The 13,103-nt window shown below is 58.4% G+C and overlaps 1 protein-coding gene across 14 annotated transcripts in view; it reads left to right on the forward strand.

The window, feature by feature from the left end:
• The window catches only part of LOC115833149 (poly(rC)-binding protein 3-like), a 259,877-nt gene extending 247,154 nt beyond the window's left edge, over positions 1-12,723 (forward strand). For 8 of the 14 annotated variants that reach the window (XM_030806215.1, XM_030806216.1, XM_030806214.1 and 5 more), the window contains 4 exons: positions 3,371-3,502; positions 5,329-5,457; positions 8,381-8,524; positions 12,006-12,711. In XM_030806215.1, the coding sequence (XP_030662075.1) occupies positions 3,371-3,502; positions 5,329-5,457; positions 8,381-8,524; positions 12,006-12,149 (549 nt within the window). In that variant the 3' untranslated portion in view covers positions 12,150-12,711. Of the gene's footprint in view, positions 1-3,370; positions 3,503-5,328; positions 5,458-8,380; positions 8,539-12,005 lie in introns of all 14 variants that reach the window. The other 6 variants (XR_004028592.1, XM_030806223.1, XM_030806211.1 and 3 more) reach the window with 6 other exon arrangements.
• The last annotated feature ends 380 nt before the right edge of the window (positions 12,724-13,103 follow it).

Raw genomic sequence — 13,103 nt, forward strand, 5'->3', positions numbered from 1 at the left:
AGGACGTTAGGCCGGGGTTCTCAACAGAGTCCGCTAAGGCTGCAGGTGGGTGGGGTCCTCCACAGGCTTCCTCATCTCTGAACAAAGGAGGGCGTCACCACGATGTGTCAGAACTGAATCCCTAGGGAGATTTAGGTCTTCTAAGTCTTAATGAGGACCTGGAAAAAGCAGGAGGGGGCTTCAGTGACCCCAGGGCGTGACTGTCCAAGTTCATCGTTGTCCTCCCCAGTGAGGGCAAAACATGCTCACTCTCCTGGTCTAGCGGCAGCCCTGGAGGGGCAGCGTGAACACCCACCACCATGAAGCAAGTGGCTTTGGGAAGAATGGACAGCGAAGTTGTGTTTCGGTTCAGTACCCCTAGGAAGTAAGGGAGAATAATTTTGTTGGTGGCCCTGAGGTCTTCAGCAGATCAGTATCTTGGTATCTGTACTGGCAGGACAGGCATGTCATAGGGGCTGGGGTCAGGTCAGGAACACCTTTGGGTAGGAGCCATGGGGGTGGGGTCGGGCCGGGAAGGCCTTGGACAGGGGCCGTTTGTCTGTAGTTTGAGCCCTTCTTTCGGATTTGGGGTCATGGGATTGTGGAGAATTTCGGGTCATGTTTTGGTGGAACCTCTCGGAGCCTTTAGAGGCTCTGCCCCAGTCATTTTGCCTGTGTTAGTAGGATTGTGTCAGGTGCAGTGTCAAGACCCTTATCCGGAGTCTGCACCCACCTCATGAGGCAGGGGTCTGCCCAGAGCCCACACAGCCTGCCAGTGGGCCGAGGAGTTCCCTGGGAGCTCAGGAAACAGTGTCTCTGATGTGCATTTAAGCTGCCATCCCATTTTCAGGCAAAGTCTCCACCTACTAAATTTTCAGGGGTGGAGTCCCAGAGCAAGAAGGAATGTTTTCCAGTCAAGGGCCCAAGGGTTACAGTTCAGGGCTGGGAAATAGGGAGGAACACGCGGCGGGGTTATTTGAAACGCCTCCCAGGGTGTGGTGTATCTAAACTGAGGAGGAGGATGACGTGAGACCTTTCTGCAGGTCGGATGCAGGAAGAGCCCCGTAGCCACCAGGAGGATGAGGAAGACCACCTGCGTCCAGTGTCAGTCACCCTGAGAGCTGAAGGCCAGGCCGATGCCAGCCGCCCGTTCCTTCCTCGGGCTCCCTCACTGCTGGACCCAGGATCTTTCTATGTCTCAGTTGTTCGTTCTGGGGATGGGATCATCTTTTCTCTGGCGTCCTTTCTGAATGCAGCAGCTACTACATGAGTGTCCTTGTTGGGTGCTGGGGCTGGTGAGGGGTGCCTAGCTCTCTGATCTGCAGGAATCCTGGCTCATTTTTGTTCTAGAGCTTTTTCAGTGTGTTCTGCCAGTGGCTGTCATTCGGCAGAAGGGCTATTCCTATCCCTATTTCTGCTTTCGAGTGGGGTTTCACTCCACTGACCTCATGGGACGAAAGGGCTGCCCTTACGCCAGCGCCTCCCTTACCTCAAAGGGTAGAGACAGTTGAGGTTGTTGGAAGGAACTTTCTAGTCTGTCCCCAAATCTCCAATCGTTTCATCTTACGGCTGTCTTTGTGATTGTTCTAATCAGTTCCTATTGGAGATGTTTTAGGGTGGCATTTAGGACTTTGCTGTGGGAACTTTTTTGACCCTCGGGTTTATTTGTTGACAGAGTTCAGGTAACTCTGGGTCATGTGCAACCAAAAGAATTCAAATTCCTGTATTGGTCTTGCAGGTCTTGTCTGGGTGTAGGGAATCCGTAAATAGAGCTCTGAATTCAGCTCCAATCCAAGGTTTAGCTTCTGGAGTTGCCTATTCACCTGGCTCTTGGGGGGTTGGGTTTTTACAGGCAGCCGGCCATTTGGGAGTTTTAGGAGTGCTGGAAAAGATAGAGGTGGAGTCAATGGAGGAGCTGGAAGGGAAGGATGGGGCAGGGGGAGTGCTGGGCAGGGGCAGTGGGAGGAAAAGGAGGAGAGAGCTTACGAGCCGGGGGGTCTGGTTTGTTGCCGACATCTGCCAGGTTGCTGACTAGCTTTAGCCAAAGAATGTTTTAGTGAAGCTATTTTTAAATCAGAAGTTCATTTGAAGTCCTCTTCATACCAATCAAAAAATGTTGCCCACTGGGCCTGAAAAAATCTTATTATCTTTCTTTTTTAAGGTACCTCTCAATGAACAATTGTGTTAAAGTCAAATGTTCCCCCGGGGCAGCCAGTGAGGCCCAATCATCCTTGGGGAATTGAGGCCACTTGGAGAGACAGGCACCCGAATTCGGGTTGCAATGAGGCCATTCAAGAAGGAGTTTTCCTGGGAGAGGAGGGGACTGAGACATGGCCCCATGAGAACGGGTGGCAGGAAGTGGGAATTTAGTGTCTGTGCCTGTGCCTCAGGTCCCCAACCCGACACCTCGACACACAGCCTCTCCCCAGCCTCACCAGAGAGAACGCTCTGTCTGGGTCAAAGTCAAGCTCTCAGCACAAAAAATAGACAAAGGAGACACCATCCTATTTTCTTGCTAGTCTGTAGCAGTTTGTCCAGGCACACACTGACCAAGCCTTCTTTCTAAGAAGAGGGCACTTTTCGTGGAGAGCAAATCATGTTGCCCTGAATCGTAGCTCGGGCATGATGGATCCAGAGCTGGGAGGTGTCCTGGGGGAGCCGCCCTGTCATTGCCTCTGCCGAGCTGTCTACCGCACTCTGCAGCGAGCTCCGGGTCACAGCCTGGACACTCCCCATGCGGCTGACGGAAGCCCTGTCCGCCACGGGTTGCCAGCCTGAACCCAAAGCCCAGCTCTGTCTCCTGGGTGTCAGGACCACGAGCCAAACCAGGCTGCCCAGGAGGGTGGGCACAGGCCCACCCCCACCTCAGCCTTTGCTGCCCCCTCACACTTCTACGTTAACCACACATCTCCTTCCCTAGGCAAGACCCCAGGAGCCATTCTCTGCCCCCATGCCCTCGACACCCGGTCGTGGCCTGTCCCAACATCCCTGCCTCACCTGGCCCTGGGCATCAGACCCCAGCCCCCAGCTAGTCTCCAGCCTCCATTCTCCCCTCCTCTTAGGCCAGCGTCCACACTTCCTGTATCAGCCTGTCTGTCCACACCCCCTGCCCACCAGGTCTCCACGACCAAGGCCAGACCTGCCTCAACCCCACTGTGGCATGGTGACCATCCTGCCTTGCCGTCTGTGTGCCCTGCTGGACCTGCCCGTCCATTTCAGCAGCGTCTCCTAGTCCTCCCTGGCCTGGCCTGGCCACTGTGTCCTTGGCTGTGCATGGGAGGGGCTCTGTGGGCTTCTAAGCGTGGGAAGTCAGGACGCACCCCCTGCACTCCCCCTGCTTTCTCACTGCACGAGGCCTGATGTGCTGCCAACACACGTGTCTCTCCCCTAGGATATCATCAACTCCATGAGCAACAGCCCTGCCACCAGCAAGCCCCCAGTGACGCTGAGGCTGGTGGTGCCTGCCAGCCAGTGCGGGTCCCTGATCGGCAAAGGCGGCTCCAAGATCAAGGAGATCAGGGAGGTAACAGGACCTTCCCAGCCTGGGCCGCTGCGGAGCCTCTAGGCAGGGTGTGGGTGGTGGTCTCAGGCCAGGCAGCCTTCCTGAGCCTCGTCCCTGCTGTCTGCAAGCCCAGTGCTGGCCACGCAGATCCCACAGCTCAAAGTCCAAGACAGGAACACAGGACCCATGAGCAAGCGCAAGTGCGCTGCAGGGACACGGCCCACCCACTGCCCACCCACCCACTGCCCACCACCCACTGCCCACCATGGCCCCCCCACCCACTGCCCACCCATGGCCCCCCCCACCCACTGCCCACCCATGGACCCCCCACCCACTGCCCACCCATGGCCCCCCCACCCACTGCCCACCCATGGCCCCCCCACCCACTGCCCACCCATGGCCCCCCACCTACTGCCCACCCATGGCCCCCCCACACCCACTGCCCACCCATGGCCCCCCCCACACCCACTGCCCACCCATGGCCCCCCCCCACCCACTGCCCACCCATGGCCCCCCCACCCACTGCCCACCCATGGCCCCCCCCACACCCACTGCCCACCCATGGCCCCCCCACACCCACTGCCCACCTATGGACCCCCCACCCACTGCCCACCCATGGCCCCCCCACCCACTGCCCACCCATGGCCCCCCCAACCAATGCCCACCCATGGCCCCCCCCACACCCACTGCCCACCCATGGCCCCCCCACACCCACTGCCCACCCATGGCCCCCCCACACCCACTGCCCACCCATGGCCCCCCCCACACCCACTGCCCACCTATGGACCCCCCACCCACTGCCCACCCATGGCCCCCCCACCCACTGCCCACCCATGGCCCCCCCACCCACTGCCCACCCATGGCCCCCCCACCCACTGCCCACCTATGGACCCCCCACACCCACTGCCCACCCATGGACCCCCCACACCCACTGCCCACCCATGGACCCCACCTGCCCACTGCCCACCCATGGCCCCCCCACCTACTGCCCACCCATGGCCCCCCACCCACTGCCTACCTATGGACCCCCCACACCCACTGCCCAAATATGGGCCCTTTCCACCCACTGCCCACCCATGGCCCCCCCACCCACTGCCCGAATATGGGCCCTTTCCACCCACTGCTCACCTATGGATCCTGCCCACCCATTGCACACCTATAGGCCGTGCTGGGGACAGGGAGGAACTAGCTGGTCACATCGTTCTGGGCAAGGGAGGCCCTGGGCACTGGGTGCTGTAAGGGGCCTCCAGGGAGGTGCTACTCCCTGTGAGGGGCCTCCAGGGCACCTGGAGACAGCCCTGAGCCATCAGCCTGTCCCAGTGGGCAGAGTTTGCAGGTGTGAACTTCACATTCTCACATTTGTCCCATTTCAAGGAAAGCCTGAATCCTTGCCCTATGCAGCAGGGCAGCCGCCCCAATCTTCATTTCCTTTCCCATGACCAGAGTCCACCTTTCTCTGTGACCTAAAACTCCACAGAGGAGAGAGAATTCCATGTTTTTGAAAACATGTCTCCCTGAAAACGCCTCTGATTAGATGCCTCCTGTCTAGCCTCGGCCAGGTGTCAAGTGTGCCCGAGGGAAGGCACAGGGCTGGGTGCCAGGCCATGGTAGCAGAGGTGGCATGGGGGCAGTGCTGGGATGGGGGCAGGGGAGGGGGCACGTGGCCGACTGCCAGGCTGTGGTGGCAGGGGCGGTGCTAGGATGGGGGCGGGGGAGGGGGTGCGTGGGCTGTATGCAGGTTTCCAAGGAAGTGTCCTCCGAGCTGCCTTGGGTGCCGAGACTCAGGAGGTGCTGCTGCCCCACGCACTGCCACCCTGGTGCTCTCTTCCAACATCCCCTCTCTCCAGTCCACAGGTGCCCAGGTGCAGGTGGCCGGGGACATGCTGCCCAACTCCACAGAGCGAGCAGTGACCATCTCGGGGACCCCAGACGCCATCATCCAGTGTGTCAAGCAGATCTGTGTGGTCATGCTGGAGGTACCGTCTGCGCGCCAGGGCCAGCCCACGTCAGTGCTGGGATTTGGCCTCCCGGCACTGCAGGCAAAGGCTTGGAAGCCCCGGTTGCCCCGAGGACTCACACAGTTGGGGCTGTGGGGGGCTTCTGACCTGGGCTTCCAAGGCAGCCTGAGCGAGAGCGGTGCCGGTGTGGGCACCATAGGGGTGCTGGGTGCTGGGGCTGCCAGCCCAGGGTCCCGTGTCTTCATGGGGGCATCTAGGGAAGAGCATGTGGAGAGAAAGGAGCCTCTCCTCTCATCTTCAGATTTGGATAAGAAGTTGTCATCCCCCTGAGGGGTCTTCTGCACTGAGTTGGAGCTGCAGAAACGGTGCTCTTTACATTGGAGCCAGGCCTTGAGGGGCAGCTGGGGGTGGGAGGGAGGCAAAGGCAGGAGGCTCCTCTGCGCATGCAGTTCTGCAGAAGGAGGTGTCAAACCACCGTGGAGGAACAGAGGGCAGAACTCGGGAAAACATACGAAACTCATGCAGAAGTAGAGATGGGTGAACAAAAGCATTAAAATGGAAAAGCAGAGAAGGACCCGCTCAGAGCAGATGCCTCTCTTGAAATTTCGGGGGGAGGAAAAAAATTCTGAAATATACTCAAGATTCGTGAAGCTATCAACAGTTGCCAGTCTTTCCTGAAGCAAAAATGAAGAAACCTTGCCCCAGATGGAAAGTTCTAGCAGCTCTGCAGGGTCAGCCTCTAGCCCCTCCTGCAGCCCAGGCTCACTCGTCTCTTGTACTTGGCTTGAGGTTCAAACCCCACGTTTGACTCTCTAAAAAATGTTTGCGTGGTTGTTGTTTCCCTGAAGTTTGATACTTTGTGAAGTCAAAAATATGTTTCAAAATATTCTTGTTCTGAAATATTCCCCATTCCCTGGTTAGGGTGAAAGTGCCATGCCGGTCTGAGCTATCTGTTGAACCTTCCAGTCTCAGGCCCTGGAGGCCCTGGAGGCCCTGCCAGCCGAGGCTCAGGAGCAGCCAGTGACACGAACAGTTCTAGGAGGGACATCCCTAATGGAGGGCCGAGGTCCAGCTCCTCGACAACACGTGGGTCTCGTCAGCGTCACCCAGTGCCTCTGCTGCCTCTGTCCCAGTGCAGTGCCAGGTGCAGCTCCACAGATGCAGGTGCACCCACCCGCTGCCCCAAGGCTGCCCACGCCCTGAGGGCCGTCATCCGAACCACCTTGTCTCCTTCCTGGGCAGGGAGGTTTGAGCAAGACAGGGAGCTCATGGCAGACATGGCAGATAAAGGTGGCCGGGCAGCTGCTCTCACTCCCACTGGCTGTGCAGCATCCCAAGGCCCAGGGTCCATCATCCCAGCGAGGAAGATTCATCACACCTGGAAACAGCTGGGTCTGCCCTCAGATGAAGAGTGACTGGAGAAAATAAAGCCAAGGATGCCTTGAGCGCCCTCCTGGTTGATTGGAGGACTTCTGGGCTTGGTAGTGGACGTGCCTCACCTCACACCCAGGAGATGACAGAGGACAGGGCTGCCCAGGGTGCCATGAGTCTGGGTGGGTCCCGCTGAGAATACAGACATCGCCACAGATGGTGCCCTGCCCACCCAGGGCCCAGCACCGATGCACCCAGTGCAGGGAGGCTCATGCAGTCCCAGGGGAGGCCAGCAGGCCCTGTGCCCAGACAAGAAGCGAGAATCACAGGTCAGGGTCAGCTGGGAGCTCCTGTGCCAGGGTGGGGGTCCAGGGCCCATAGCACAGGGGCACCAGCCCGAGGCTGGGCATCTCCAGGAGCCGGGGAGGGCAGCAGCGGCTCCCGTCCACCTCAGTCAGTTCCTCCCACCCCAGGCCCAGCCTGAGTCAGCCCAGACCCGCCCCGCATCCCCTTCCCCACAGTACTTGAGGTCACACCCCGGGGCCCTGGCCCTGTGGATCCAGCCACCCCACTCCCCATCATGGGACTTTGAGTGTGAGTGGCACTCCCTGAGCGCTGGGCTGGCCCTGAGTCAGCCAAGGCCCCAGAACTCCCTGCAGGACAGGCTGCCCCCTGCCAGGAACGGCTCATGGGCTCCAGCCCCCACCTCTTCCTGCTGGACCAACCCCAGCTGTGGTGCCCCCCAGACCCAGGACTTCTGCCTCCCTGACCTGGGCCCTGGGGACAGTTAGACAGGGGACTCACCCAGGAGAAGGAGGGCAGGCTAAAAATGCTAGCACTTGAGAATGTAAATCCTGTGTTTCCCACAGAATAACCAAGGGAAATTACGGCAAACCTCATCGTAACTATGGGATTTTTTCCTTTGGAGTTTATAAGCGCTTTAAACATGCTTTTTCGAATAGTGAAGTGGGATGTTTCCAAGTCTCCTGTGGAGATCTCTGCTGACTGTCACCACGGGCCAAGCCAAGCGCTTTGGATATAGGTCCCGGTGGAGTCCTACAGGGCTCAACTTTCTCCAGAGCATTCAAGAGAATTGCTCCAAGGGGCAGCTCCCTGTGAAGCTCCTGCAGGGCCCCGAGCATCCCAGGAGAGGCCCACCGCAGGGGGCCGTCTGGGTTGGTGGCCAGCCCTTGTCCAGCAGGGTCTCGTGCACAAGGGACCCACCCCAGCTGGCCTCCCACAGTGGGACTGACCCTCCACACTGCCACAGAGCCTCCCAGGGATGTTCGGGGCAGGTGGTACTCTCAGGAGGCTGGTGTGTGGCAAACTGCAGCCCAGGGCTCAGCAAAAAGGAGCCATCTGGAGGGACAGGCCATAAGACAGCCACACAGAGGGTGTGGGGGCTGGAGGTCTTCACTCCCCTCCCCCAGCACTGCTGTGAAACTCAGGGAGGTGTGGGAGGGTGGAGCTGGTGCAGGGGCTGAGTGGGTTGGGCCGGGGCACGCCTCCCCGTTGCCAGGCTGCGAAGCTGCTCTAACGCTCTCTCTCCCTCTCCTGTCCCTTTTCCTAGTCCCCACCGAAAGGTGCCACCATTCCCTACCGCCCAAAGCCCGCCTCCACCCCTGTCATTTTTGCAGGTGGTCAGGTAAGAGCCGATCCGCTCGCGGCCTCCACTGCCAACCTCAGCCTTTTACTGCAGCACCCGCCGCTGCCCGTTAGTGCACTCAGGTTTTCTCGCCTTCTCACGTGCACGTCTCCCACCCGTGCTGGAGGCAGAGCTCTTCCACCTACACCCAGCACCAGGCGGGCGCAGGGGGCCTTCAGAGTGGCATCCCCCCACAGAGGCAGCCCCACGGAATCACGTTCTCCCTCCCTGACCCAGGCAGGAAGACTTGGCTCTGCCTAAATCCAGTTCCCGGAACTGGGTGTTTTTAGGAAACTTATCCGGCGCGCAGGCGCTTTCCAGGTGACTTTACGGCTCACGTTGGAAACAGCACGGTGAGAACCAGGGTCTTGTTTCCCCTGACATCCGTGTTCCCAAACTCCCAGGATGTGCTCGTAGCAGGGACATGCGAGAGGAGGGAGCTCTGCACTGAGGAAAGACGCATGGCCCGACGAGCGGGCGTCTGTGCCGCTGTGTCCGGACCTCCCTCTGCTGTGAGCAGGGGCCTCGCAGGCGCCCCATACCTGGTCTGCAGATCTGGCCCTTTTGGTTTCAGCCCTTGAGCTCTGTGTTCTCCCGCCAGGGATGGCAGCACTTCTGCAGGAGAGTGGAGGAGGGGAGCCCTGCCCCAGCCCCTCACCTGAGCCCCAACCCCGGCCAGGGCACAGGGAGCACCCACCCACTCAGGGCCACTCTGTGGCCAACAGACTTTGAAGGTGTCCAGCGGGGGTTGGCCTGGAAGAGCTCTGTGTCCAGTCGGCCGTGATGTGTGTCTTTGTTCAAGGGAGAGTTGAGACAGACGTTCCCACAGGTGACCCTGGCAGGGCAGAACAGGCCTGAGGTTTGACTTTACCATCAAAAAGGAGAGAAGGGGCAAATGTTAGGACTTTTCCTGGTGCTTTGCCTTATGGTGTAAAGGAATCTTATCAGATCTCCCAGTTGTGGCCCATGCTTGAGGGAGAGACAGGGAGTGTGTGTCCATCCCTTCCCTCCCAGGGGTCCCGTGTGCCCAGGGCAGGGCATGCCTTTCCCCAATACTGGCCTCGTCTCCACAGCCTGGCACACACCCGTTCCTGCCTTGCTGTGGTCAGGGAGCCCCCACATGCACATGCCATCCTTACAGCAGCCCCAGGACATGGCACACTCCCATTTTATAGCCAGGAAACTGGGCCTGGCTAGCCAGGGATTTGCCTGGTGTCACAGCCCTATGGGCAGTGGGACATGTCCTTACCTCGCCGACCTAGAGGGCTCAGGTCACGGGGTCACAAGGAGTCACACAGCGGGAGAAGTCCCTGTGCAAAACTCCATTTCGCTGCTTTCCCCAAATTCATGGTTAGGTAACCAGGTTAGTAACCTCTGTGGACACCACCTTGATGTTTAAACAAATCCATGATGATATCGTGTGATAAAAGGTAGGATTTTTTTCAAAAGGAAGGTGTGTTTATACAAACACATGTGGAGTCTTAAAGCCACTGGGGGTGGAGTCACAGCTCCAGGGGAGCCCTGCTCAGCCACCGGCCACACAGCCCTCACTCCTGTAAAGAAAGCAGTAGCCTGCCCTCCCGACTGCAGCAGGTGAAGGGCCCTGTGCAGTGGGTGCTGTCCCGAGGCTGATGCTAAAATGTCAGCCCTTTGAGAGCTGGGCCCCGGGGCCCTGGGGACAGTCTGGTCTGGCCGGTGGTCAGCCTTGGTGGTGGAGGACAGAGTCCAGGGAGTTACCCACCCTGAAGTAACCCAGGGGAGCTGCCGAAATGCAAAGCCAGAAGCGTGGGCATGAATAAGACCGGAGCCTGCAAGGCCCCTGGCGCCTCCTTGACGACTCAGACCCACAGTGCCTAGATTAGGACACACAACCCAATACAGAGCCGAGGGAGCTGACCTGGAGGGCCTGTCCACTTTATTTCTGTCCAGTTGGAGAAATCAGGGACCTGGGAGATGCCCCACCACTGTGAGTGCTCTGGGGGCACCCAGCGGCAGCTCCTGTCAGCCACCACCGCGTTTCTAGCACGACATGGCCATGAGTTAAATCAGCAGAGCCTGCTAAGGGACGAGCAGATAGAAAACATAACAACAGTAAGAAGATCAGTCAGAAAACTCGCGTGGCCCAGGATGCAGGATGCTTGAGCTCTTGTGGTTCAGCTTAGACAGTCAGGGCTGACCTCGGACCCTGTGCGCTGAGGGGCGGCTCCCAGCATGAGTTCCAGGGCCCCTCACCTTCGGTGACACATGGGAACGTGCCCCTGGCAGCACCTTTACAAAACACTTGCAGGTGGTCCTCAAGACACTTTGTACAGGACAGTGAGGTCCTTGGTTCCTGCTCTATCTGATAAGATTCTTTTACTTCCTCAGCCGATGCAGCACTGTGGCCTCACAGCCCTGGGGCTTGTTTCAAAGCCGGGCTGTAGCCGGGTCCCTGTCTGGAGGTCGACTGGCCTTTAACTCCCAGGATTCGGTTGTTTATGATGAAAACTCTTGGCAGATTCAAAACCCATGGGAGGGTTTGGGCTGCACAGAGGTGACACGGATCCTTCCCTGAGGCGTCCCTCTCAGGTGCACAGGGTTCCCCCACCCCCACGTATGGTCACCTCGAACACCGATACCACAGGTCCTCATGAGAAGTGGCATGGGGCCCACACAGCCCGGGGCTGGTAGCCGTTCCGTCCACCCCCAGGCTGCCACCAGGCCTGGTGCAGCCCCGTCCACGTCCCGAGTCCTGACAGCTGTTTGTGGTCTTCACTCTCCCTTGACTCTGTGTGGTCCATTTGTTGTCTGGCCGTGAGTTTCTGAATCACCTGAAAGCGTCTCCACTGACGGGACCTGTGGGGCAGGTGGGGCCTCTCTCACCTGCCCGGATTTAGAGTCAGGGTGGGTGGGAAGAGGCTGCAGGTCAGAGTCACTGTTTTGAAGGCAAGGGAAATACTGAACCCAAAATGACGCCTCAGGAGCCCCACACGATGGCTCGGGAGGGGTGCGTTGCTGCCCCCACGTCAGGAGGGCCACCCCTCCCTGTCTTCAGGGCGGTCGTGAGAGGCAGCAACCATGACTGATGTAGACCCGCTCCCTACGTAGACTGGCTTTGGTGAATTGGTTTTGGTCACCTTTTAGAGCTTTCTTTTGTTGTTGGACTTCTTGGGGTAAATTATTTCCCAAAAGTATTTACTCAGATGGCTTATTAAATTTTCAAAACCTTAATAATTAGTGGACCTCTTACTGGGGGATCAAACAGATCACTCTTCGATTCTTTTGCTTTAAGAAACTTGGAGTCGGAAGCATCAAGGCTGAACTGTTTCCCTCCCGCCCGCTGAACTGGCCAGCTCAGCTCTGCCCACCCAGAGGAAGTGGGTGCGGCTCCCCTGGGGCTCCTGGTGCCCTGGGAGGGTTGGCCCTTTGTCCTAGGATGGGGACAGGTGGAGAGGCACACGAGGGGGAAGCTTCTAGCGGAGGGTCCTTGTCATGCTGGAGGGTGGCGGCGGGTGCTGAGCCGCGGTGCAGCCAGGTCGCAGTCTGACGGAGTCTCTCTCTCTCTCTCTAGGCCTACACAATCCAGGGACAGTATGCCATCCCCCACCCAGATGTGAGTCTTCACTTTGTCTTCCTCTCACCTTTCTCTTCTCATGGTTGTTTACCTACCTGCATGCTGCTGTTAATTGCTACTAACATTAATATTACACTATAATATTAATCAACTTCTCAGCGTTCCTGACCTGTGTCGTATCCATATGACCTCAAATAACCTTTTAACCTCTTAGCACTAATTCTGCTTGTGTTGAGGACTTGGCCTGATGTCAAATTGTCTCAATTCTGCCGCAGTCCTGGGTTTTCCTCCCTCCCACGGGGCCTGGGAGGGAACTGAGACGGGCTCTGTCCCCGTGCAGGGCAGCGAGAATGTGCTCACCCGCCACAGGCAGGCGTCAGTGATGCTTTCTGTGCACCTAAGAAGTTGGATGACATTATCAAACAGGCCACAAAGATACCTTGGCAAGCACATTTGAGGGCCTGGTGAAATTAACTCCCCCCTTTCAGAGTCCACATGGAAACGTAGGGTCCATCTACACACAGAGATCCAGGCTGTGGAAAGCCAGTGGAACAGGCCTTTGTTTTCATTCCAGAGTCAGTGGGATGCCAGGCGGGCATCAGCGTCCTTGGCTCCCAGGCCATGTGGAGCTGGGTCCCGTGCAGCTCCATGACCGGTGGCTCTGACACCTCACTCCTGCTCCTGCTGGGTCTAGGTGTAATTCCAGTGCTGGGGGAAGAAGTTACCCTCAGATAAACCATCGGTGTAATTCGAGTGCTGGGGAAGAAGATACCCTCAGATAAACCGTCAGAGGGGAACCCTGGGCTGCTCTGGGCTGTGCGGCTCTGAGCCCTTAGGGGCCAAGAGATAAAAGGTATGAAAGGTGCAAACTGTGAGCAAAGGGCCTCTCTGGAGGCGGCTTTAGGGCCCCCAGGGAGTGAGGGCCGCACTGGCAGGCACTGGGGAGAGGAGAGAGGAGAGCAACAGAGAACGAGACATGGTCCCACCGGAAGTGCTTCGTGCTGTCAGCAGATGGGGCAAACCTGGAGTTGGTTCTGAGGAGGTTCTCTTCTCTAAACCATTTTGAACGTTTGCCCAGCTCAGCAGCTGCTCCTT

The sequence above is a fragment of the Nomascus leucogenys genome, chromosome 25 (genome assembly GCF_006542625.1).
Source record: "Nomascus leucogenys isolate Asia chromosome 25, Asia_NLE_v1, whole genome shotgun sequence".
In the NCBI taxonomy this organism is placed as follows: domain Eukaryota; kingdom Metazoa; phylum Chordata; class Mammalia; order Primates; family Hylobatidae; genus Nomascus; species Nomascus leucogenys.